General features: G+C 32.4%; 2 protein-coding genes and 1 long non-coding RNA gene across 3 annotated transcripts in view; 2 read left to right on the top strand and 1 right to left on the bottom strand.

The window, feature by feature from the left end:
* The window catches only part of LOC145271416 (uncharacterized), a 51234-nt gene extending 28538 nt beyond the window's left edge, over nt 1-22696 (bottom strand). Inside the window, exon 1 of the long non-coding RNA XR_013865866.1 lies at nt 22593-22696. This is a non-coding gene — a long non-coding RNA (uncharacterized LOC145271416). The remainder of the gene's footprint in view (nt 1-22592) is intronic.
* LOC145271302 (general transcription factor II-I repeat domain-containing protein 2-like) lies at nt 10811-15074 on the top strand. The gene is made up of 2 exons (XM_080126850.1): nt 10811-11768; nt 13013-15074. The coding sequence occupies exon 2, from the start codon at nt 13032-13034 to the stop codon at nt 14886-14888; it is 1857 nt and encodes a 618-aa protein (XP_079982976.1). The 5' UTR covers nt 10811-11768; nt 13013-13031; the 3' UTR covers nt 14889-15074.
* Nucleotides 22697-23950: 1254 nt separating the features above from the next.
* Nucleotides 23951-26020, top strand: LOC145270073 (uncharacterized). The gene is made up of 2 exons (XM_080125675.1): nt 23951-23972; nt 24828-26020. The coding sequence occupies exons 1-2, from the start codon at nt 23951-23953 to the stop codon at nt 26018-26020; spliced, it is 1215 nt and encodes a 404-aa protein (XP_079981801.1).
* Nucleotides 26021-26483: the final 463 nt, after the last annotated feature.

Here is a 26483-nt window from a genome sequence, read left to right as displayed (position 1 = left end):
TTTATTGAGATATATTATTTTTTTGCTTTTATTGAGATGTATTATTTATTTGCTTTTATTGAGATATATTATTTTTTTGCTTTTATTGAGATATATTATTTATTTGCTTTTATTGAGATATATTATTTATTTGCTTTTATTGAGATATATTATTTTTTTGCTTTTATTGAGATATATTATTTTTTTGCTTTTATTGAGATGTATTATTTATTTGCTTTTATTGAGATATATTATTTTTTTGCTTTTATTGAGATATATTATTTATTTGCTTTTATTGAGATATATTATTTTTTTGCTTTTATTGAGATATATTATTTATTTGCTTTTATTGAGATATATTATTTTTTTGCTTTTATTGAGATATATTATTTATTTGCTTTTATTGAGATGTATTATTTATTTGCTTTTATTGAGATGTATTATTTATTTGCTTTTATTGAGATATATTATTTATTTCCTTTTATTGAGATATATTATTTATTTGCTTTTATTGAGATATATTATTTATTTGCTTTTATTGAGATATATTATTTATTTGCTTTTATTGAGATATATTATGTATTTGCTTTTATTGAGATGTATTATTTATTTGCTTTTATTGAGATATATTTTTTTTTTGCTTTTATTGAGATGTATTATTTATTTGCTTTTATGGATATATATTATTTATTTGCTTTTATTGAGATATATTATTTATTTGCTTTTATTGAGATATATTATTTATTTGCTTTTATTGAGATATATTATTTATTTGCTTTTATTGAGATGTATTATTTATTTGCTTTTATTGAGATATATTATTTATTTGCTTTTATTGAGATATATTATTTATTTGCTTTTATTGAGATATATAATTTTTTCTTTTATTGAGATGTATTATTTATTTGCTTTTATTGAGATGTATTATTTATTTGCTTTTATTGAGATATATTATTTTTTTGCTTTTATTGAGATATATTATTTATTTGCTTTTATTGAGATGTATTATTTATTTGCTTTTATTGAGATGTATTATTTATTTGCTTTTATTGAGATATATTATTTATTTCCTTTTATTGAGATATATTATTTATTTGCTTTTATTGAGATATATTATTTATTTGCTTTTATTGAGATATATTATTTATTTGCTTTTATTGAGATATATTATTTATTTGCTTTTATTGAGATGTATTATTTATTTGCTTTTATTGAGATATATTATTTTTTTGCTTTTATTGAGATGTATTATTTATTTGCTTTTATGGATATATATTATTTATTTGCTTTTATTGAGATATATTATTTATTTGCTTTTATTGAGATATATTATTTATTTGCTTTTATTGAGATATATTATTTATTTGCTTTTATTGAGATGTATTATTTATTTGCTTTTATTGAGATATATTATTTATTTGCTTTTATTGAGATGTATTATTTATTTGCTTTTATTGAGATGTATTATTTATTTGCTTTTATTGAGATATATTATTTTTTTGCTTTTATTGAGATATATTATTTATTTGCTTTTATTGAGATATATTATTTATTTGCTTTTATTGAGATATATTATTTTTTTGCTTTTATTGAGATATATTATTTTTTTGCTTTTATTGAGATGTATTATTTATTTGCTTTTATTGAGATATATTATTTTTTTGCTTTTATTGAGATATATTATTTATTTGCTTTTATTGAGATATATTATTTTTTTGCTTTTATTGAGATATATTATTTATTTGCTTTTATTGAGATATATTATTTATTTGCTTTTATTGAGATATATTATTTTTTTGCTTTTATTGAGATGTATTATTTATTTGCTTTTATTGAGATATATTATTTTTTTGCTTTTATTGAGATATATTATTTATTTGCTTTTATTGAGATATATTATTTATTTGCTTTTATTGAGATATATTATTTTTTTGCTTTTATTGAGATATATTATTTTTTTGCTTTTATTGAGATGTATTATTTATTTGCTTTTATTGAGATATATTATTTTTTTGCTTTTATTGAGATATATTATTTATTTGCTTTTATTGAGATATATTATTTTTTTGCTTTTATTGAGATATATTATTTATTTGCTTTTATTGAGATATATTATTTTTTTGCTTTTATTGAGATATATTATTTATTTGCTTTTATTGAGATGTATTATTTATTTGCTTTTATTGAGATGTATTATTTATTTGCTTTTATTGAGATATATTATTTATTTCCTTTTATTGAGATATATTATTTATTTGCTTTTATTGAGATATATTATTTATTTGCTTTTATTGAGATATATTATTTATTTGCTTTTATTGAGATATATTATGTATTTGCTTTTATTGAGATGTATTATTTATTTGCTTTTATTGAGATATATTATTTTTTTGCTTTTATTGAGATGTATTATTTATTTGCTTTTATGGATATATATTATTTATTTGCTTTTATTGAGATATATTATTTATTTGCTTTTATTGAGATATATTATTTATTTGCTTTTATTGAGATATATTATTTATTTGCTTTTATTGAGATGTATTATTTATTTGCTTTTATTGAGATATATTATTTATTTGCTTTTATTGAGATATATTATTTATTTGCTTTTATTGAGATATATAATTTTTTCTTTTATTGAGATGTATTATTTATTTGCTTTTATTGAGATGTATTATTTATTTGCTTTTATTGAGATATATTATTTTTTTGCTTTTATTGAGATATATTATTTATTTGCTTTTATTGAGATGTATTATTTATTTGCTTTTATTGAGATGTATTATTTATTTGCTTTTATTGAGATATATTATTTATTTCCTTTTATTGAGATATATTATTTATTTGCTTTTATTGAGATATATTATTTATTTGCTTTTATTGAGATATATTATTTATTTGCTTTTATTGAGATATATTATTTATTTGCTTTTATTGAGATGTATTATTTATTTGCTTTTATTGAGATATATTATTTTTTTGCTTTTATTGAGATGTATTATTTATTTGCTTTTATGGATATATATTATTTATTTGCTTTTATTGAGATATATTATTTATTTGCTTTTATTGAGATATATTATTTATTTGCTTTTATTGAGATATATTATTTATTTGCTTTTATTGAGATGTATTATTTATTTGCTTTTATTGAGATATATTATTTATTTGCTTTTATTGAGATATATTATTTATTTGCTTTTATTGAGATATATTATTTATTTGCTTTTATTGAGATATATTATTTATTTGCTTTTATTGAGATATATTATTTATTTGCTTTTATTGAGATATATTATTTATTTGCTTTTATTGAGATGTATTATTTATTTGCTTTTATTGAGATATATTATTTATTTGCTTTTATTGAGATATATTATTTTTTTGCTTTTATTGAGATATATTATTTATTTGCTTTTATTGAGATATATTATTTATTTGCTTTTATTGAGATATATTATTTATTTGCTTTTATTGAGATATATTATTTTTTTGCTTTTATTGAGATGTATTATTTATTTGCTTTTATTGAGATGTATTATTTATTTGCTTTTATTGAGATGTATTATTTATTTGCTTTTATTGAGATATATTATTTTTTTGCTTTTATTGAGATATATTATTTATTTGCTTTTATTGAGATGTATTATTTTTTGCTTTTATTGAGATATATTATTTATTTGCTTTTATTGAGATATATTATTTATTTCCTTTTATTGAGATATATTATTTATTTGCTTTTATTGAGATATATTATTTATTTGCTTTTATTGAGATGTATTATTTATTTGCTTTTATTGAGATATATTATTTTTTTGCTTTTATTGAGATATATTATTTATTTGCTTTTATTGAGATATATTATTTATTTGCTTTTATTGAGATATATTATTTTTTCGCTTTTATTGAGATATATGATTTTTTAGCTTTAAGACAATAATTAACATAATCAAAAGATCATATTTTTTCGATCGTGGGATTTTGCATGAGAAAGTAACACAGATTCTTTACACCAACACACATATATAACAATAATTCTAACACACACATAAGAAAAGATTACCAACACACACATATAACAAGAATAATAACACACATATAACAAAAACACCAACACACATATAACAAGAGTACCAACACACATATAACAAGAATACCAACACACATATAACAAGAATATAAACACACATAACAAGAATATTGTTTTTAACTTTTTCAAATTTTTATCATTTTAGTTATTGCTATGAATGGAGCATACTGCCAGATGCCAGACATTCACAAAATACAGAACATTACAATTGTGTGTTTGTATGTTTGTCTAAAGCCGATTTCATAAAAACAAAAGAGCTACAAAAATATTTTCACTTTTTCTTATTTTACTTTGTACGGAAAACTAAAACTTACATGTCCAGCATGTGCGCATGTTCAAAGAGTCGGTAAAAAAAGTAGAAAAACTAATATTGTTGCCCATTATGTAGCGATAAATGAGATAAATCAAATTTTAAAAGATAATAAAAAAAATCTTAAGACGTGACCTCAGCATAAAAATGTTTTTTCAGGTGGTTTTAAAAATTTACATGAGAATATATCATATTCGTTTCGCAAGTCTTGCATGAGAAAAATTTTTTTTCACACAAGAATACTCACGCACATAACAAAAGTATTGTTTTTAATTTTTAAATTTTTATGATTTTACTTCTTGCTGTGGCGAGTAGGAAGAAGGCATGCTACATATGTATTTGTTTGCAACTCAACTTTCAAGTTGAGTTTTGGAGTTGGAAGTTTTGACAACAGAATTACCGTATAAATTGTTAGGATATCCATACATTTAAGTTTGAAGAAATCCTCCTGGAATTTACAATTAATTTTATTATGATGTGAATTTATATCTGAGAGCAAATTTATGGATAGTTATTATCCCTGTTATCATTTCATTGCTAAATTTTGGTCTTCTATGCATTGTGTCTAAATATTTCTTAGGATTTTGCATTAAGCCAGTTAATATATTTCATATACTTTTGTCTTTTTGTTTCAATTTCTTCAGTCAAAAAGTTCTCGTAAATCAATGGGCTACGTAATTTAGGCTCACATTTAACTCTATATAAAATACACAGATATGTTAATGTTATATTAAAGTTAAAATGTGGTTTCATTCTTTTTTAATTTAATTATTTTGTTTAAGCTGGAGATTCAGCATCCTACCGGATGCTAGCCATTTATCCTTTATCTCATACATTTCCACCGAACAATCATTTTAAGATTCTAACGTCTGTTTTTTAACAATTGTTTGTATCTTTTTGCACTTGTTTAACGAGATATATGTGGCAGGTAGTTTTTAAAAATGTTTTGTCAAGTTTGTCTTTTTGTTTCATTTTCTTCAGTAAAAGTTCTCAGACATCAATGAGCCCCCTTGCTTGGGCTCACACTTAAACTCTGTATGCAATACATAGATATTTGAATGTTCGATTAAAATTCTTTTGTCTTCCATGTTTTTGCATGACACAACAAATGTGCCTTCTATGCAATGATCTATATATGTCACAGAAATGTGGTTTGCATCTTTTTTAAGATCGTCATGTAGATATTTACACATTATATTGTATAGTAACAATCCTCTAGAAGAACCCGACAGCTAGATATCAAATGGTTCACACTAACTATTTAGTGTGGTAAAAAGTGCACTTCTCATTGTTGAGATCACTCATTTTTTTAGAAGTATTTGTCATAAACTTTTATTGTAAGAATTCATTATAATTCTGTCCTGATCATAGCGACATTCTCTTTGAAGCCAGTTAACAAAACCTTCCTTATAACGTCCTTGATGACTGAATGCAGAAAATACTTGTGACGATATTGTTTATTTCATTTTTCCAATTTTCTGTAATTGGAGTTCTGGAGTATTTTAAACAAGGATTGTCAGTGATTTCCGTAGCAGACTTGTTTCATGAGACTGGTATACAATTGAGGTAGGATAATGTTTCTTTTTTATGTTTCTTCCTATGAAGATTGTAACGCTGGGCATGGCGCAACCAAACCAACTGCCAACAGTACCCTGTTTCTTATTGAAGCCAACAGAGAGCTCTTTGTAGTATCCGCGTTGTTCCCTTGAGTGCAATTGTCTGGATATCTTTTGCAATTTGTTCGCCAGGAATATTAGTAACATAGGCTTCAGGTTCCTCTTCATGTGCCCCCTATAATATCTGGTATGATTGATATCTCCTTAAGATTCCAGTTTTATGACGCAAAAAATCTTACTTCTGTTTAAAAGAAGTAATCAGTTCTCAATAATGTGGTTTGTTTCCCATATGTGTTTTAATATGATGCAACAATTTGTACTTCCATGCAAAAGAACCACATCCTTAACAAGAATGTGGTTTCTCTCTCGTATGTCTTGCTATATGATTCAGCAAATTTGACTTCTGTGTAAAAGAAGAACCACATACTTCACAAAAATGTGGTTTTTCTCCAGTGTGTGTTTGCATATGTCGCAACAAATTTGACTTCCGTGCAAAAGAAGAACCACATACTTCACAAGAATACGGTTTGTCTCCTGTATGTATTGCTATATGATCCAGCAAAGTTGATTTCCATGTAAAAGAAGAACCACATACTTCACAAAAATGTGGTTTTTCTCCAGTATGTGTTTTCATATGACTCAATAAAGTTGACTTCTTTGCAAAAGAAAAACCACATACTTTACAAGAATGTGGTTTGTCTCCTGTATGTGTTTTCAAATGATTTAACAAAGTAAACTTACGGGCAAAACAAGAACCACATACTTCACAACAATGTGGTTTCTCTCCTGTATGTGTTTTTATATGACGCAACAAATTTGTTTTCGTTGAAAAAGATGAACCACATATTTCACAAGAATGTGGTTTCTCTCCCATATGTGTTTTTATATGATGCAACAAACTTGACTTCCATGCATAAGAATTGCCACATATTTCACAAAAATGTGGTTTATCACCTGTATGTGTTTTCATATGACTCAACAAAGTTGACTTCCGTGCAAAAGAAGAACCACATACTTCACATGAATGTGGTTTCTCTCCTGTATGTCTTTTCATATGCCCCAACAAATGTGATTTCTGTGCAAAAGAGGAACCACATACTTCACAAGAATGTGGTTTTTCACCTGTATGTGTTTTCATATGAGTTAACAAATTTGACTTCCATCCAAAAGAAGAACCACATACTTCACAAGAATAAGGTTTGTCAGCAATGTTTGATTGCATCTGATTCCACAAAATGTACATGCAATGTAGTGTATGATGAGAAGATATGTCGTTCTTATCAATTAATGAATTTCTTTTATCCTAAAAATATAAAATAAATTTGAAAGATATATATTTCATGTGGTAACATTGAATTTCTTAATTTGATTTTTATTAAAAACATCAAAACCATCTTCGTGTTTCTTCATTTTAGTTGTGAGGATTGATTATTCACATTATATGGATTCTTCAGAATACTGTTACCATTTGGTTGATATTTTCAGGACGTTTCTATGTTTCCTCTGATCTTATTCAGGTGTATTTTGTCCAACCTGGGATCTTTCTGTTGAAATTAGAAATCTGTGCAGAATCTTTAATAAAACCCTTTATTTAGGACATGAGAGAAGCATGCTCTTGTGTTGTTAACGATGACTGAGTAAAAAAAATAAAATTTCTAATGATTGAAACTCCAACGTTCAGGAGTATGTAAATTAAAAATCTGCACAGAATCTTGAATACAACCTTTACATACTCTGACCACAGAACCACAGGCTAGCATGAAATTTAGGAACATTTTTGTTACTAGATATTATCACTACTTTTTACTATATATATATATATATATATATATATATATATATATATATATATATATATATATAATCTCCCGTATGTGTTGCTATATATACATATACTCATCCACATACAGTATTGCTTTGCCATTTTACAGTTCATCAGTGCAGCCAGACAGACAACGTCATCAAGCTAGAATCCAAACCATATAGATATATAGTGGCACCAAAAAAATCCGCACTTGTCATTTTTTTTCAAAAACTGCAAATTATACTAAATTTAATGTAATTCATCTTTAATTTCTCTATATTTTTACCTCTTTTACTTGAAGTATCCTAGTATTTATGTCAATTTAAAAAGTAACTTCAAATCAATAAAGGCGTAAAGACACTCTGCAGTATGGAAAATTGTATTTTAATATAATTTTAGAATATTACTGCAACACAAATACAACAGAAACACAATTAACTAGTTAATATTTAGTAGTATAGCTCTTCTACAATTTGACAGCCTGCAATCTTTTGGGCATTCATTGAATTAGTATTCATCAATACTTCCGTGAAAGGGCATCTAACTCCTCTTTAATTTTTGTCCATAGTTCTTCCCGATTTGAAATTTTATCATTAACAGCAGTTGGATCAGCAACAAGATCAATAAGTTTACAGGAGTTGAGTGGATGATGTAGTAGACCAGAGCAGTGAAATCAGGGAACATATCAGATAGCTCTTTTTTTTTACACAGTGGTCCCCACTTATCAAGGCCCGGCAGCCACTGAGGGATAAGGGTTTTTGCAAGTACATTACGTTAGTGTGGAGATTTGATGAAGTGTTTACTTAAGGGGGCGGTTCATTAGGAATTTGTTAACATTGGACTTGAAGACATCCAAGTTGTAGTCCGGTGGGAAGCAGGCAGATGGAACAGAGTTCCACAGGCGTGCAGTTCTAAGAAAGAAGCTTTGTTCATGGAATCCACGTTTTGATTAAGGCACAGATAAAGAGTGGGGGAAATTTTTCACAGTGGATTCAGCTAGACGGGTGTTTTTCATGAAAGATTGGTGAGGGGGGGACGAGAGATTAGAGTTCAGACGAGCACCTGCCATGGAAATAACGATAAAACAAGGATAGGCTCGCAACGTCTCTTCTGTGGGAGAGAGGTTGCAGGGTAGAGAAAAGGGCATCCCCCACTAAGCCACGAAGTCTATTTTGTACTCTGTTAAGGCAGGATAGGCTGTTTTTAGCAGCTCCTGCCCAGATATGGCAGCAGTATTCCATCCTTGGACGTACTTGGCTTTTATATAGATAGAGAATTGCATCAGTAGTGAGATATCTTCTGGAGCGGTAGAAGGATCCCACCATCTTTCCAGCGACCTTGGCAACAGACTTGATGTACGTGTTCCATTTCAGATCAGGAGTAAAGGTAAAACCCAGAAGCTTGTCAAAACACGGGGCCTCACGCAGACGAGAGCCATCCATCCCAATTGATGCCAGATGGGAATCAGAGCGTTGATGATGTAAGGATAGAAGTTTGGTTTTGGATGCATTAAAGGTAACCAGCCACATCTTCCCCCACTGATCCACGCGCTCGAGATCAGGAGAGAGAATCAGAGAGAACTTTGTCATTTACAGCCTTTGATGTGTTGCCATAGATGGTCGTGTCATCAGCATAGATGTCAACGATGGAATTTAAGTATGTGTTTAGGGAGGTCATTGATGTAGATCAGGAAGAGAGTTGGGCCCAGGATTGACCCCTGAAGGACTCCAGCATTTATATTGCAGGCCTCCGATTTTTGTCCATCGACCACTACTCTTATGAGCCTATCAGAGAGAAATGATTTAATGATTGAGAAAACATTTCCAGTTATACCGTAGCCGGAAATCTTGTGAAGTAGACCCTTATGCCATACCTTGTCGAAGGCCTTTGATATGTCAAGAGCAATTGCCCTAGAAAGGAAGCCTTTGTCAAGAGATTCACTAATCCTGTGAGATATAACCATCAGCACATATGCGGTAGATCTTGCAGAGCGGAAACCATATTGTGTGTTACTAAGAAGGTTGTTTCTGCTGAGGTGGTTGACTATTTCTCTATTTAATATGGATTCCAGAAACTTACTCATAACACACAGGAGACTTATTGATCTGTACTGAGAGGGAGATGACTTATCACCTGAATTCTTAACTACAGGGCAAACTGATGAGGTCTTCCAGGGAGTCGGAAAGCACTTCTTCTTAAGGCAGCGCTTAAATAGTTTCGTAAGTATGGGAGCAAGTTCTGGTTGAAGCTTTTTTAACACTATAATTGGGATGCCATCAGAGCCAGTTGCTTTACAGAAATCAAGGTTCTTGATTAGCTTGGCGACCTCATGCACGGATATTTGTATGTTACCTAGCTTGTTCTGTGTTATATGAGGAAATATGGGTAGTTGATGGCCTTCGTCGCACAGGGTAGAATTAGCTGCAAAGTTCTTGGAAAATAGTTTAGCCTTGTCTGACGCTGACGAGATGACCTCTGGTCCATTGATAATGGTTGGGATAGAGCACACACGTCTGTTCAGGATCCTATTTGTTATTTGCCAAAACTGGTGGAAACAAAGCCACTGATCAGCTACCTTGGATTTAACAGATGGTATGAATTGGTATATGCCTACAATTAACCATTCGGTCAGATCTGATACTATAGAGCAGGGGTCGGCAACCTACGGCACGCGTGCCACAGGTGGCACGCCAAGCAATTCTAATGGCACGCCGAGCCTCCAAATCTTTTAAACTTCATACAGCCAAAAGGAAACAGTTCTCCTTGGAATTATGAGGATATCTGCGATCTCTTGCGTACTCTTGCCACCTAAGTGCATGCCCACAACAAGAAAACGCGTTTTATTTTTGTCCGTGCGAACCGTAGGCGTTAGATGCTCCATGCTCGTTCAAAGTATGTTCTGTCAGATACTATAATTTTGAAATGCGTTTTGAATTGAGTCTGGTGACTCAGTCTCACCGACCCAGATGAAATACAACGTAGCGTGAGAGAGTTTCAAATGTAAAATTTAGTCAAAAATCATAATAAAAAAATCTAATAAATATATAAAAAGTAACTTATCAGACGAAAATAAATGACCATTAAGTAAATGAATGATTCCTCTACAAAAATCAACAATAAAAATAATCAAGAATTCATAAATTTGGAAATTAAAGCAATATTTTCAGAGATAGGTTGATAAAATCCGCCCAAAATTTCAACGAATCGCCGGAAGTTTTGTTTACATCAGCAGCAGCGCTGACATTTGAAATCTACGGATGCCTTGAAGTGTATATAAAATTTAACTTGAAATTATAAAAAGTGTATATGTAAACCAAAAAATCTTTTGACTATGATTATCTTAATTAAAATAAAACACTTACCAGTGATAATAACAACACGTGTAACATGGAGTTTATTTGTTTTTGTTTAAATTTATTTTAATATTTATACAAATAAAAAAACAATGCCGGAAAAAAAGTTAAGAAAAGTATATAAATTTTTATTTGTAATTATAAAACTTTTGTTTTTAGCTTTTTATTATTATTTAAGTTTTGTAATGAAACTAAGTATATGCTACCATATTCAAAATATGATAAACCTTATTAGGAAACAAATTATTTTTTGGTAGTCATTTTTTTTTCAATATCTGTCTGGCTGTCTGTCTGTCGTTCGTTTAGCAGAAAGAGAGAGAAAGAGTGAGAAATGATTATAATGTTCTGGAACAATATGTAAAACCCCTCCTTTTTTCACACTAAATGACACTATTTACCATCCCTTGTGAAGAGACGATGACTGGCAATGGGTCATTTTGGGGTTAAAGCTTACCAAAACAAAACAAACTTCCATTTTTGTTATCTCCCTATACTGTAACTCTCTAACTTACCACTTACCCTTTCTTTCACTAAGCTTGTCATAAATCTGTCATCAGCTCTAAGAGAGATTAAAAACACGTGGACTCTATTTGAAAAAAGGAGAATGTTTGTTGTGAGTACTTTAAGCTTTAAATAATGATTATAAATAGAAGGGATAACTTTCAGTTTATATTTTTTTTTTGTTTTTAAATATTTTTACATGGTTTTTTTTTTTTCGTAACATTTACTAAGTGTTCCGATACAGATAAAATAGCTATTTTAGCAGATCTTCGAAAGAGCAAATTTAATTTTAAGGGAAAGACTAAAGAAACTTTAATTTTTTTAGCATGATAAAAATAAAAAAATCTTTTTTAAAAAATAAAAGAATGTACATATTTTAAACTTTAGCGTTTATTTTCAAAATGAAGGGATAAAGGTTTAAAAAAAAACAACACATTATTTTATTCATTTTTTTATGATCTTTAAATAAAGATATAAATTAGAGTGTTCCGAGACGAATTTTTAATAGAAATTCATACTTTCATACTTTTAGACAGAGGGGGGGTAAAAATAAATAAAAGAAGTATGAAAATGAATTTTTCAGAAAATAATTTTATTTCCATTCGAAAGAGCGTAGAATTTTACATAAAATCTGAAAAAATGAAAAGGATTTGATGAATAGAAAAAAAATTATCGATTTTTAAAATCATAGAAAATTTTCAAGAATTTACAAATTTACAAATTGAAATTGAAACTATTACGTGAAAACGCTCACGCGCAGTAAGGAAGCTTTGACTTTTTTGTGATATTTTTTACGATAAAATTAATTATATGAGATTTTATTTTAAAAAGTTTTACTTTTCTTTAAGAAAAATCTTTCCTAAACACAATGAGCTAAAAAAATTTTGAAAATTATTAGTTTTAAACATTTTATTTGCTGTTTGAAATTGAGGGGTGTTAAATTTAGGAAGGGTGCTAGAGTTACAGAATTGTTCAGTGGTCAGAATATGAATACAAGATAAGGTATAATTGCCTTTCAAATTCTTGAAATTGTACTTTTAATTTTCAAGCTCGTAACTGGGATTAGAAGAGATGAGCAATTTCGATCATCTTCATACTAAACAAAATGGTATGATTGGAGGAATACGTGGATGAAATATTTTTTTTAAATTGTGAATGCCACGCACGAATAGGATCCTAGCTCGAGCTAATCAAAACCTTTAGACTTTTTCTGGGACACCCTGTACATAATTTTTCTCCACAATTTTTATTAAAATGTATCCTGGTTCTCCCACAGCAAAGGCAAGAATAATTTGTTTGGTATTTTATATATATCATAATTGATGTTTACGTAATTAGGCCTATTTATATTTTCAGAATACCCCTGCTGTTAGATATGACTGAAAAGAAAAGAAAACTTGATCATCGCCCATTTCAAGACAATTGGACAATAGAATATGGATTTGTGGAACAAAAGGATCGTGCTGTTTGTGCTTTCTGTTGCGAAAGTGTTGTGTGTCGCACATCTAGTGTACAAAGGCACTTTCAAACCAAACATCAATCTAAGTTTAAAACTTCAGAAGAAAAAGGTGAAGCCATCAAAAAAGCTATTTCTGGTTTCAAAAAACAAACTGTTATTTTGAGCCAAGCTGTTGGAATGAAGAGTAAAGCTACTGAATGTAGTTACAAAATAGCCCAGTGTGTGGCTTTAAATGGTAAACCTTTTACAGATGGTGAATACATCAAAGAAGCTTTTTTGAGTGGTGCTGAAGTTTTGTTTCGTGATTTAAAAAATAAGGACATTATACTCTCTCGAATTAGAGAAATACCAGTCTCTGCAAGATCAGTTGAGAGGCGCATATCTGACTTGGCTGAAAATGTGACAACTAAGCAAACAACTGGATTAAAGCAATCCCTTGTATTTAGTGTCGCTCTTGATGAAAGCACCGATGTAAACGATGCGTCTCGCCTAGCAGTGGTTGCAAGATATCTCGAGAATAATCACATTTATGAGGAGTTGTGTTGTTTATTACCCCTTCATGATACAACCAAAGCAGAAGATATTTTGTGTGCATTTACTGGTTATTTTTCTAAACAAGACATTAACTTGAACAAATTATTCTGCGTAACAACCGATGGTGCTGCTGCAATGGTTGGCAAGAAGAAAGGATTTGTAAAACTTCTGGAAAATCATGTTGGACGCAAACTGTTAAGTTTTCATTGTATTATACATCAGGAGGGCTTATGTGCAAAGACCTCGTCTTTGGATTTGGTCTCTGTGATGAAAACTGTTGTTGAGATAATCAACTTTCTTATTTCTCGCTCTTCATTGGTTCACAGGCAATTCAAATCGCTTCTACAAGAAGTTGAGTGTGAATATGGAGATCTTCTGTTATACAACAATGTTCGCTGGCTTAGTCGAGGCAAAGTTTTAGCTAGATTTGTTTGTTGTCTTGAGGCTATTAAGATGTTTCTTGATGAAAAACAGAAACGATTCCCTCAGCTGAATGATGAAAGCTGGTTGTTGAAGTTGATGTTTATGACCGACATAAACACACATTTGAATGAGCTTAATTTGAAATTACAAGGACAGGGACAAACAGTCCTTGATCTTTTCAGCTATTGGAAAGCGTTTACAATGAAACTTGACATTTTTACCCGTGACATCAACATCAAAGCATTTAAGTACTTTCCAAATGTGAAAAATCATGCAAATCAATTCGAAGTGAACACAGATGAGCTTCAGGAGTACGTGAAAGCACTCAAAGCAGAATTCGAAAAACGAAGCCAGGACTTCTACATTCATGGATCCTTATTTTCATATCTGATTAAGCCCGACATGCTTGATTTGACAAATGCCCAACTGGAACTTTTTAGCTGGATGGACATTGATGATTTTGAAATGCAACAGATTGAATTTAGGTCTTCAGAAATATGGACATTAAAATTTGCTGAACTAAGAAAGTCTCTGGAAGATGAAAATTTTGAAAAGTCTGGTGCTATTCTGAACTGTTGGATCTCCCTCCCAAGCTCATTCATCTGTTTGAAGAAAATTGCTTTTGCTCTTCTCTCAGCTTTTGGTTCAACTTATTCTTGTGAGCAAATTTTCTCTCACATGAAAGCAGTGTTGTCTCCACGTCGAAGTCGTCTAACACCTGAACATTCAGAAAACTGTGTTAAGCTCAAAGTTACAAAGTATGTTCCCGACATTGAGGAATTGGCAAAGACCATGCAAGGACAAGGGTCCCATTAATAATAAAAACTTTTCAGAAACAGTTTTTTCACATTATTTATAAACTTTGACATTATTATATATTTTATGAAATAAATATAGAGAACAGGTATATTGACCTTGATCGTTATAAATAATAAATGTTGGCACGCTGAATAATTTGAAACCCTAAGTCGGCACACGCTAAACAAAAGGTTGCCGACCCCTGCTATAGAGGACACTTCCTTTTTAAACATGGAGTGCAGAGGTAAATCAGATATGAATGTACGGAAGCTATCCCAGTCAGCCATAGAGTATTGGTATACAGTACGGTGGAGGGGTACGTCTGGGGACTTATTACATTTTGTTTTTATCTTAACTGATACGACAGAGTGGTCGGAGAATCCTCGAGGAGAATGAACGGAACATGAACATAGCTCAGGGGAAGTTGAAAGAAAAAGGTCTGGAAGGCTTGCATACTGACCTGTACTATCGGGCACACGGGTTGGTTCACGAACAATCTGAGTGAGGTCATAAGCAATGGCAAAATCATGACAAAACCTCCTCTCATCGTCTGTCTTATTTGAATGGGTCAGCCATTCCACGTTATGGACGTTGAAGTCACCACAGATGTGGATGTTAGCCGAGGGATGTGCAGACAGTATGTGGTCTATTTTCTCAGATCTGCTCTTAAAGATAGTAACTCCACTGTTGTGGGGCCGATAGAGGGCGAATATAAATGCAGTGGTGTTAGCAAGTACAACCCTGAAGCACATATAGGGTAAATTAGGATCTTCTCTAGAGATATCCCTGCCACACGGGAAGTCATCTTTAATGTAGGCACATATTCCATGCCCATGGCGATCTTGGGGGTCAGATTTAGCTGTTAAGTTAGAGTATCCGTTAATTATGAACTCATCTAGGGAAGTGGTCGGCCCTATTCCAGTTTCGCTTAGAAATAATATGTTCGGTTTCGTCTCCTGTAATAGGGTTTCAACCTATGGAAGGTTGGAACGTAGACCCCTGATGTTGGAGAAAGAGACCTGGTAGTAGGTGTCTATGTTGGAAGATGGGGTTCAAGGTTTATTCGAGTTTTTTATTCTGAAGATATTTCATTTTGAGGTTTGTGGAATAGGTCGGCATACTTGGTTAGAGCAGTACAGAGAGGGAAAGTAAGAGAGAAAAAGACAGGAATTTTTTTTGTAGTACACGAAAAGGTAAAGCCGTAACAATTACCCACTAGTATGGATTCGAGAGGCCCCACCAGAGACTACTGCATGGTCCAGATCCACTCACCAAATGGCAATACAGCAGTCCCAGTACTTTGCACCTGCTGATAGGACAGCCTCCTTAGTGGTTAATCCAAGGTTCGGGTCCCTGACTATCAGGCGGATAACATCAACCCAGACAAAACGTTTACCTCCAGCACCCTTACTAGTGACATGGCGACAAGGACAGACAGAGACAGAAAAATTTCCGACATCTCAGACTACTGTTTACCAAGTACTACCGACATTTAAGCAGCTTTTTCTTCACCCATTGTCAGAAAAATCACTCATTGAATGAGAACTGAGGGACAAAAAACGGAGAAGCGAGAGTTACTAGAGCTGTCGATAACACATCCACTGTATTAACTACTTTCCATTAAAAACTGGCTTAAGCGACTGGCTTAAGAAAAATGAGGTTAAGCTGTACTTTGATTTATTATGTCGATTACATTATTTGATGAGTATATAGTCTCTCCTAACCACAAAGGGTCCAGTCAGACATTTTAAAAACACTCATGCAAAACACTATGAGTTTTACATGGGCAAAATTGAAAAGGTCCCTAGACCACTATTATGGGATTGCTGCAATTTATTATGTCGTTTAGATTATTTGATGATTATTATGCAAGTTTTAGAAATGGCCAAAGATTAGAATATGAGATTGTGCAAATAAGCAGTCGATTCATTTGCAATTTTAGCAGAGTATCCGTAGCTAATGTAGTGGTAAAGGTTAAAGGGGCTCGTAAGTTGTTTAGCACAGACAATTCCATTAAAACACCAGCATCTGCATACATGCAGGGTTCATACGGGTTTTAGAAATGGCCAAAGATTAGAATATGAGATTGTGCAAATAAGCAATCGATTCATTAGCGACTGGCTTAAGAAAAATGGGGTTAGGATGTACTTTGATTTAATATGCAGTTTAGATTATTTGCTGAGTATATAGTCTGGAGGAAGATGGCCATGTTTAATGAATATTTCGTTAGAAAATTACATTAAAACATCAACATGCATGGCTCATACAGCTTTTAGATACTAAACTTTTTTATAAACACTCATGTAAAACAATATAATATATGGGCATAATTGAAGAAGTCCCTAGAGACGTTTTATGGAATTGCTACAAGCCCTAACAAACATATAGTCAAAAATCTTTACACAAGTCTGATACTAAACTGCGACTGGCTTAAGAAAAATGAGGTTACGATGTACTTCGATTTATTATGTCGATTACATTATTTGATGAGTATATAATCTGGAGGAAGATTATTTGATGAGTATATAGTCTGGAGGAAGATTATTTGATGAGTATATAATCTGGAGGAAGATTATTTGATGAGTATATTGTCTGGAGGAAGATGCCCATATTTCATCAATAGTTGATTAGCACAGAAAATTACATTAAAACACCAGCATCTGCATACATGTAGGACTCATACGGGTTTTAGAAATGGTCAAAGATTAGAATATGAGATTGTGCAAATAAGAATTCGATTCATTAGCAATCTTAGCAGAGTATCAGTAGCTAATGTAGTGTTAAAAGTTAAATGGTCTCATAAGTTTCCATTGCTTATAATAAACAACACCAACCAGTTACCTTGAGATGGGGCTGCAAAATAGCTAAGTGTAGTGTGACTAGTAACATTAGAGAGATTATCATGCTTGAGGAACAAAGGATGAGATTCCTGAGGAATAAAAGTACCTGAAGAACTCAATTTGAAAGTTAAACATAATAGAGATTTATTCATTATGGAGGATAAGGAATTCGGCAGAACCAATACGGTGGAGATGCATATCGATACTGGAATGCATGATCCCCTATAAGGAGCATGTATTGAGCACCACTAAAACAAAGAAAGTTAGTAGACTTGGCAATAGGGTAAATGATGCGGGCAGATGTAATTGCGAGATTGAATAGATCAGGGAGTTTTCTAATAGTGTTACGAGAAAAGAATTTGTAGTAAAAGATTTTGCATTGATTTTAGGGATATAAATAAAGTCATGAAGAAGTATGGCTGGGCATTACTGGGCATTGATGATAGATTAGCCTCGCCTGGGCTAATAAAGTACTTCTCAAAATTAGATCTAAAATCAAAATACTGGCAGGTTAAAATAAGGACGATAAACAGAAAACTGTGTTCACCTACCAGCAAAGTTTGTTTCACTTTTATGTGATACCGTTCAGACTCGCGAATGCCCCTGGGGTCTTCTAGGAATTAATGTCCATAGTTCTACAGGGACAGGATGATTATGCATTACCATATTTGGATGATATTTTAATATTCTTAGATACGATGGCAAGTCACTAACATAAATAGGGTACTAATCAGTTTATGTAAGCACAACCTCAGGTTGAAAGCCATAAAGTGTGAGTTTCAGAGATCAGCGAGCTGTTAGTTCGCCTTGTGTGAAAATATATGATGTTCCAATGGGATGACACATTTCAGTTTGTCTTTTATAACCTAAAAACAAAGTTTGCAGATGTGGTTATACTGGCTTATCCCAATCCTGAGAAAGACTACCGGCTGTACACGATTGAGGCATGTCTGTCATATGATCAGGGGGAGAATAAAGAGGTTAAAAAACCAATTCAATTCTTATCCCATAAAATTAAAGATATGCAGATCATGCCCTTAATTACTGTTTGCATAGTGCAAAGTTCACCATCTATACCGATCACAGACCCCTAGAATATTTATTAAACTCACCTATACAGAATAGGAAAATACAGACATTGGCTTTGAGTATGACTGGCTATAACTGCACCATACAGTACATGAAGGGGAAGGACAATGTTTGTGTTGATCGCTTGTAAAGCACTGTGGATTCGAGCTAAGATAATAACGTTCCCTGGTAAATATAGACGAGAGGAATTACATTGTAACGTGCAAGAAACTCAAATCCTTTGGAAGCAAAAGACTTTGCGCCATAGCAGGTTGAGGGCTCATCAGTATCGCACAAGCGTCCCAAGTTATCATGTTTAGATTTAATTAGGGAATAAAACCCGATCATGAACAATTGATAAGGTGATATGTACTGTTGCAACTTAGAAAAAGTTAATGCAGCACCATTACAATAATGATCACGAATGTGATCCTTCCATTAAATATTATATTAATGCCTCATAAAGCCTCACTATGGTGATGAGCAACAATACATCGCTATGGTAAGGGATAACATTTGGAAAGCTAGAAAAAAATGATAGAAGATTGGATGAAAAAAATCTCTAGATGTTAAGATTGGAGATGTGGTTTATGCATGTACGATCGCACATGTATGGCACCATCCACCCATCTCTCGGTCCACATCTCCATGTTTAGCTGTGTGCACACATATATGGCAGTAAATAACAGAAAATAACTTTTTATATCTTTATACAAAAACGAAGTGTACAAGTTTTTTTTCTGGATGATGAAAAATCGACTATGCAACATACGTTTCACTTGTAACAATGCATGAAAATGATAAGGATTGGCTGTTTCCCCCTAGCACACTCCCCAGTCATTTTGAACGAATATGAAATTGAATAAATCTCTTCTATCTTCCATCATTCTTGCTTAACTTAATACACTGACACTCAAAACCTGCAAAAGCCAACAATCAAGCCTTGCTCATTCATACTAGTTAATCTGAATGCTATTGAGTTGGTTAAGAATATCAATAGCATTTCCCATAATATATTGACACATAGAAAATAGGCCCATTTTAACATTAATCATATCACTTTACGACTGCCAACCAATACCCATAAAATATTGGCCCATTTTAACTCTATCACTCTAGGACTGACCACCAATACCTATAATGGGTGTCAATTTTCAAGTTTTGTAAAAGTAGTCATGTATTTTAATTAGAACCGTCTTAATGTATTTTCTTGTTTTTAATCATATAATTTTGGTGATGGCTACGAAAGGTGAAATATGAAAGGAATCAACATTTTCCTCATTTAGCACGTTTCATATACCCTTAGACTCCAACCATAACCTTAATTAGTTTCACATACCCTTAGACTCCAACCATAACCTTAACATGTTTCATATACCCTTAGAGTCCAACCATAACCTTAACACGTTCTATATACCCTTAGACTCCAACCATAACCTCTACACGTTTCATATACCCTTAGACTCCAACCATAACCTTAACACTTCTATGCATGCGTCGAACATTTTTTTTTTACTTTAGACCAGTGAAAATCATTTAAAATTCATATCATTTTTTATTGTAAACTATAAAGAAGTTGTACTTTTTTATATAGGCATCACCACTTATCAAGGCAAAGAGGCAACTCGAGGATAAGGGTTAAAGAGTTTACAGTGGAAATTGGACAATAAAGTAATTGTTAGTAATGGAAATTCGGTAAATTTGTTAACTTATATGGAACGGCTCATCAAAAACTTGTTTACATTAGAATTGAAGACAATCATATTGTAGTCAGCTGGAAAGCAGAAAAACGGAAGACAATTCCATAGGCGTGCAGTTCTAAGAAAGCTTTGCACATGGAATCTTTGCTTAGGTTTAGGCACAGACAAAGAGTGAGGGAAACTAGTGAGAGTGTTTTTTGCTAGACGGGTGTTTCTTGTGAAAGTTTGGCGAGGGGGACCATAGAATGGAGCTCAGTCGAGCACCTGCCATGAAAATAACAATAAAGCAGAGACAAACTCGCAACATCTCTTCTGTGAGAAAGAGGTTGTAGGGAAGAGAAAAGGGCATCCTCCACAAAGTCTATTTTGAACTCTATCAATGCAGGATAAGTCCTTTCTAGCATATGTGACAACAGTACTCCATCCTTGAACGTACCTGGATCTTATATAGATAGAGAATTGCATCAGCAGTGAGATATCTACTGTATCGATAGAAGGATCCCACCATTTTTCCAGTGGTCTTGGCAACGGATTTAATGTATGTGTTCCATTTAAGATCAGTAGTAAAGGTCAAGCCCAGAAGCTTGTCAAAACAGGAGGCCTCCCAAAGATGAGAGCCATTCATTTCAATTGATGCCAGATAGGGATCAGAGCGTTGATGATGTAAAGATAAAAGCTTCGTTTTAGATGCATTAAAAGTAACAAGCTACCTCTTTCTCCATTGTACCACTTGCTCAAGATCAGAAGAGAAAGAATCAGAGAACTTGGCCGTTTCCGGTCTTAGATGTGCTACCATATATAGTAGTGTTATCAGCATAGATGTCTACGAATGATGTATGGATGTTATTTAGAAGATCATTAATATAGATCAGGAAAAGAGCTGGGCCCAAGACGGACCCCTGAGGGACTCCAGCATTAATACTAAGAGTTTCTGATTTCTGCCTATCAACCACTACTCTTATGAACCTATCAGAGAGAAATGATTTAATAATTGCGAAGACATTTCCAGCTATACCATAGCTGGAGATCTTGTGAAGTAAACCTTTATGCCATACTCTATCATAGGCCTAGAATCTTTCACACACCCCTCCACCACATAAACTTTTATGATTACCACTTTTATAAGTTTTTTGGGGTGCTGAAAACGAATATATGCTTTAACAGTGGTGCAGAGAAATAATTTCACGATATGAAAAATGTACATTTTTAAAAAGTGGGGTATCACTTTTCATTGTAAATTTAATGCAAAATGAACACCCACTTTATGCCAACCTAGTGAGTGGAGATAAAAAAAATTTATTTCTAATTTCACTTTTCAATAAAGCCCGAGGACATTAAAGAGAAAAATCTGTATACAAATACGTGTCATTCCTTATGTTATCAGTGGTGACCATTTCTGTATGTGTAAGCATATGCATATTTTTGCTGTAAAGTAGTTTTCTGATTATTAAGCTGTGTAATTCTTTATGTTATCATTGTTGGCCAATTCGTTACATTATATAATATTCGGAAAACGGCTTGTTTGTGACAAAGTTTAATGGGATATTCGTTTTCAGCATACAAAAAACTATAGAAATCGTCATCTGATTGTTAAGGTCAAAAGTAAGTAACAATTTACGAAAACGGCTTAGGGAAGCCCCCTCCCCCCCAAAAAATTATCACCGTGTGGCCTGAAAGTGGGTGCTCATTTGGTGCTAGTGCACGCTATTTTTTTTCAAGTTTAAGTAAAATTTTATGATATCTTTTTTTATTAAATTGTAACTACAGAAAAACTTCTTTTTTTTTTTTGTTGCTTACGTTTGAAAATAAAATAAATGATAAAAATCCACTGAGAAAATTTTTAAAAGATTAAAACAAAAACCATTAAAAATGAAAAACATTTAAAATTAATAAAACGATAAAGAAGTTGTTTTTTTTTACATTTAAGTTAGTATTGAAAACAAAAAAAAAAACAATCGACAGCGAAAATTTTCAACAATAAAGCAAGATTTTCATTAGTTCGCTTAGTAAATGTATTTATCATTATTCGCTTAGTAAATGTAGTTATCTCGCTTACATTTTTAACGTATTCTGCAAATGCGCAAAAATCGATATTAAATTCAAGTAATACTTACGTTTTTGTTTTATAATCTGCTTTCGATTAACTTTATCTGCTTTTATAAAGGAAACGATTTTTCAAATGTGATTGACTTTACAAGCTCAACTTACAATGGTCAATTCAAGATGACGAACGGAAGAGCAAGTTCGCAGAAAACAAAATTGAAGAGGAAAAATAAAAAAAAGAAATCATTTCGAAATAGAGCCGATCTATTTGGTGAATAGCACGGATAAAATTAGTGTTATTTTATTTAACATTTTAATATTTACATGAGAGAGAACCGATTACAAGTTTCATCTTTATTAATTCTCTAATTCGTTGCACGTGCAATTTAATGGCGGAAACTCCTAGTTTTTAAAGCCGCCTTTTCGTATATTTATTTATTTTTTAGATTCCTGTTTTCTTTTCTTCTTTATTGTGGGTGAAAGATTAAAGCCTAAAGTTAATCTGGTGCTTGTGCAGTTTATAAAACACATAAAATGAAGAGACTGAAAAAGAACTGCTTGTTATATTTGTTTTTATAGATTTCCAATTATTGTTTACATGAAAGAGAACAGATTACAAGTACCATCTTTATTAATTATCTAATTAATTGCACGTACAATTTAATGGCGGAGACTGATAGTTTTTAAAGCCGTATTTTCGTATTTTTATTTATTTGTTTATTTCCTGATTATTATTTTTTTTTATTGTGTTTGAAAGATTAAAACCTAAAGTTAATCTGGTGCTTGTGCAAGTTACCAAACGAATTTAGGAAAACTCGTACCCGGAAAACTCGCCCCCGTAAAATTCGTCCCCTTTTGCTAAGTAGAAAAACTGGTGCCTTATTGAATACATATCGATTTAAAACACATTTTATGACCGCTTTTGAAGAAGATATTGTCTTTAAAAGAGAATACTCATCCCATAATAGTTTCAAAAAATATTTTTATTTGTTTACTGTTGTTTTAAAAAAATTAAATTAATTTTTCTAAGTTTTCGTTTTCTACCTAACTTGGAAAGTTTTTGGTCTCTCAACTTATTTTAAAGAGTTTATTTAGTTAATTTAAAAAAAAAAAAAGTAATGTCGAGTGTTACTTATGAACAAAAAATGTCCGACATAAGAGGATCACGTCTTAGGAGTATAATTGCTCAAAAATAGAAAATTAAAGAAAATGTTAAGGTAGATATAGTTTTAAAACGACCCCTGTTATAGAACCAATAGTAATACCCCCATTCAGTCTTCCTCCCACTCCTCTCCCATAACCCTACTTCCGGTTTCGGGCTCACCGCCAAGCAGTTCCGGTTTGTAAGACTAGAAAATAAATGCGTTTCATTCCAGTCTCTCAGCGTTCTAGTTAATCACAAATCATCAGCATATGTAAATAATACAACATGGTGTTAGAAGTGGTTAAATGTAACTAGATATCTACGGTTATAGTAGAGAAAAAAAATTTAAACAAAAAAGAGAAGAAAAAATAACGAAAACCAATCGACCCATCAGTCCACGTGCGAACGCGACGCAGGAACTCAAAAACGTTGTATCATCACGGTGTAAAGTGAACTAACGAAATACACGCGTCAACTGAATAACTCAACAACAAGGAAATAAACGAAGTCACAGACTGAGGAATAAAAGTAATAAATTTTTTTTTTAAAAAACACAAGTAAAGACAAGACACGACACAAGGTAGGCGATTCGCTATTGTTATTATTTTTTATAAAACCAAACAAATACCGTACGCCAATCAGACACTTAAAAAAAAAAAAAGTGAAGACAAGACGCGACATAAGGTAGGCGATTCGTTATTGTTATTATTTTTTTACAAAAGCAAACAAATACCGTACGCCAATCAGACACTTAAAAAAAAAAAAAAGTGAAGACAAGACACGACACAAGGTAGGCGATTCGTTATTGTTATTTTTTACAAAAGCAAACAAATACCGTACGCCAATCAGACACTTAAAAAAAAAAAAGTGAAGACAAGACACGACACAAGGTAGGCGATTCGTTATTGTTATTGTTTTTTACAAAAGCAAACAAATACCATACGCCAATCAGACACTTTTATAAAAAAAATTCTTATTTCTTCAGGTGCTAATTCCTTATCAACAATGGCTTGTCAAATACCGCCCCCTTCTATGGATTGGCAGAGTAATAATTTAGCAAAAGATTTTGATAGATTCGTTCGACAGGTCATGTTGCACTTTAACGGACCCCTCAAGGATGTAAGTGAGGACGTAAAAGTTAATTATCTGTTATTGTGATCAGGGATTGAAGGACAGGATCTGAGTGACACATTTCAGTTTGAGGAAAGTGAAACACGTAATGTAGAAAATTATATTAAGAAATTTCGTGCATATATAGAGCCAAGATCAAACTTCCGTGTCTCGAGGTATCAGCTTCTACAGTGTCGACAACAACCTGATGAACCAGCCCACGCATTTCTTAAACGATTAAGGCAGATATTGAAACAATGTAAGTACGAGTCCCCCGTTGAAAAAACTCTTCTGGTAGATATTTTCATTTTTGGACTGAACAATAAGTCCACACAAAAATCCTTACTTAAGGAAGGATATAATCTCAACATCGCAGAAGCACTACATGTTGCAGAGACAGAAGAAGCAACATTGAAACAGGTAGAGGCAATACAAAACACGCATAGTGTCCCACAATTTTCCGAGGAAACCCCACAAGATGCCCATGCAATAAAGGCTGGGAAAGAATATTATAACAAATGCTATTTTTGTGGGAAAAGCCATTACAGAGGCGAATGCCCAGCAAAAGGGAAAATTTGTGGGAAGTGCAGGAAGACGGGACATTTTGCAGTCACTTGCCGCACCAGAGACACAAAAGATTCAACTTGGAAACAAGACAGGCCCCCAAGAGCAACAAGAAACCCAAGAAACAGAAACGCCCATAATATTACAATACAGAGCGATGAGGAAGATGACCACTCACCAACAGAGGTATATTTCCATACCATATCAGGGCCAAAAATAACAAAATCCCATGTCCCAGCAGATGCTAGAGAGGCATATGCAGACTTGAGAATAGGGAACAAAAAATCACAAATAAAAATAAATGCGAAGGTGGACACAGGAGCCATGAGCAACCTTATCCCATGGGAGTGTTACAAACAACTCAAACATGTGCAACTTCTAAACACTCCAATCAAACTATTTGCCTTCGGTGGTGTCCCAATCGACCAAGTGGGTATATGTCACCTAGGAGTCAGATATGGCGATAAATTTACGAGTGCCAACTTCCACATGGTAAAAAGCAGGGGACCCGCACTACTTGGCCTCCAGACTTCTAGAAAACTGGGACTAGTTACCCTTAATTTTACAATAGGGACCAATACAGTGGAGCATGACCACACCGATTCAACTGCAGCAACGCACGCAAAACCAGAAGGAGACATGAAAGAAAGAAAGAAAGCGCATACTGAGAGAGTTTTCTGACGTGTTCAAGGGCATCGGGTGCCTGCCAGGGGAGTACAGCATTAAGATTGACCCGTCAATACCTCCAGTAATACACTCACCCCGGCGGGTGCCAATAGCTTTAAAAGAGAAATTCAAAGCAGAGCTAGACTCCCTTGTAGCCCAGGATATAATAACTCCCGTAACAAAACCGGCATCCTGGGTCAACTCCTTTGTGTGTGTCACAAAACCTAATGGATCTGTCAGGCTATGCCTGGATCCTAAAAATCTAAACAAGGCGGTGTTGCGACCACATTTTGTCACACCGACATTTGAGGAAATCATCTCCAGACTCCATGGAGCAAAATGGTTCTCAATAGTCGACGTGAAATCTGGCTACTGGAACATTAAACTGGATAATAAATCAAGAGAACTAACCACTTTCATCACCCCTGAAGGACGCTATATGTTCAAGCGCTTCCCAATGGGAGTTAAGAGCGCACAA

Source organism: Euprymna scolopes, chromosome 46, assembly GCF_053919585.1.
Source record: "Euprymna scolopes isolate OS-2025 chromosome 46, ASM5391958v1, whole genome shotgun sequence".
Classification (NCBI taxonomy): domain Eukaryota; kingdom Metazoa; phylum Mollusca; class Cephalopoda; order Sepiida; family Sepiolidae; genus Euprymna; species Euprymna scolopes.
The sequence above is the reverse complement of the archived record's forward strand: the minus strand, read 5'-3'. Positions and strand labels throughout refer to the sequence as shown.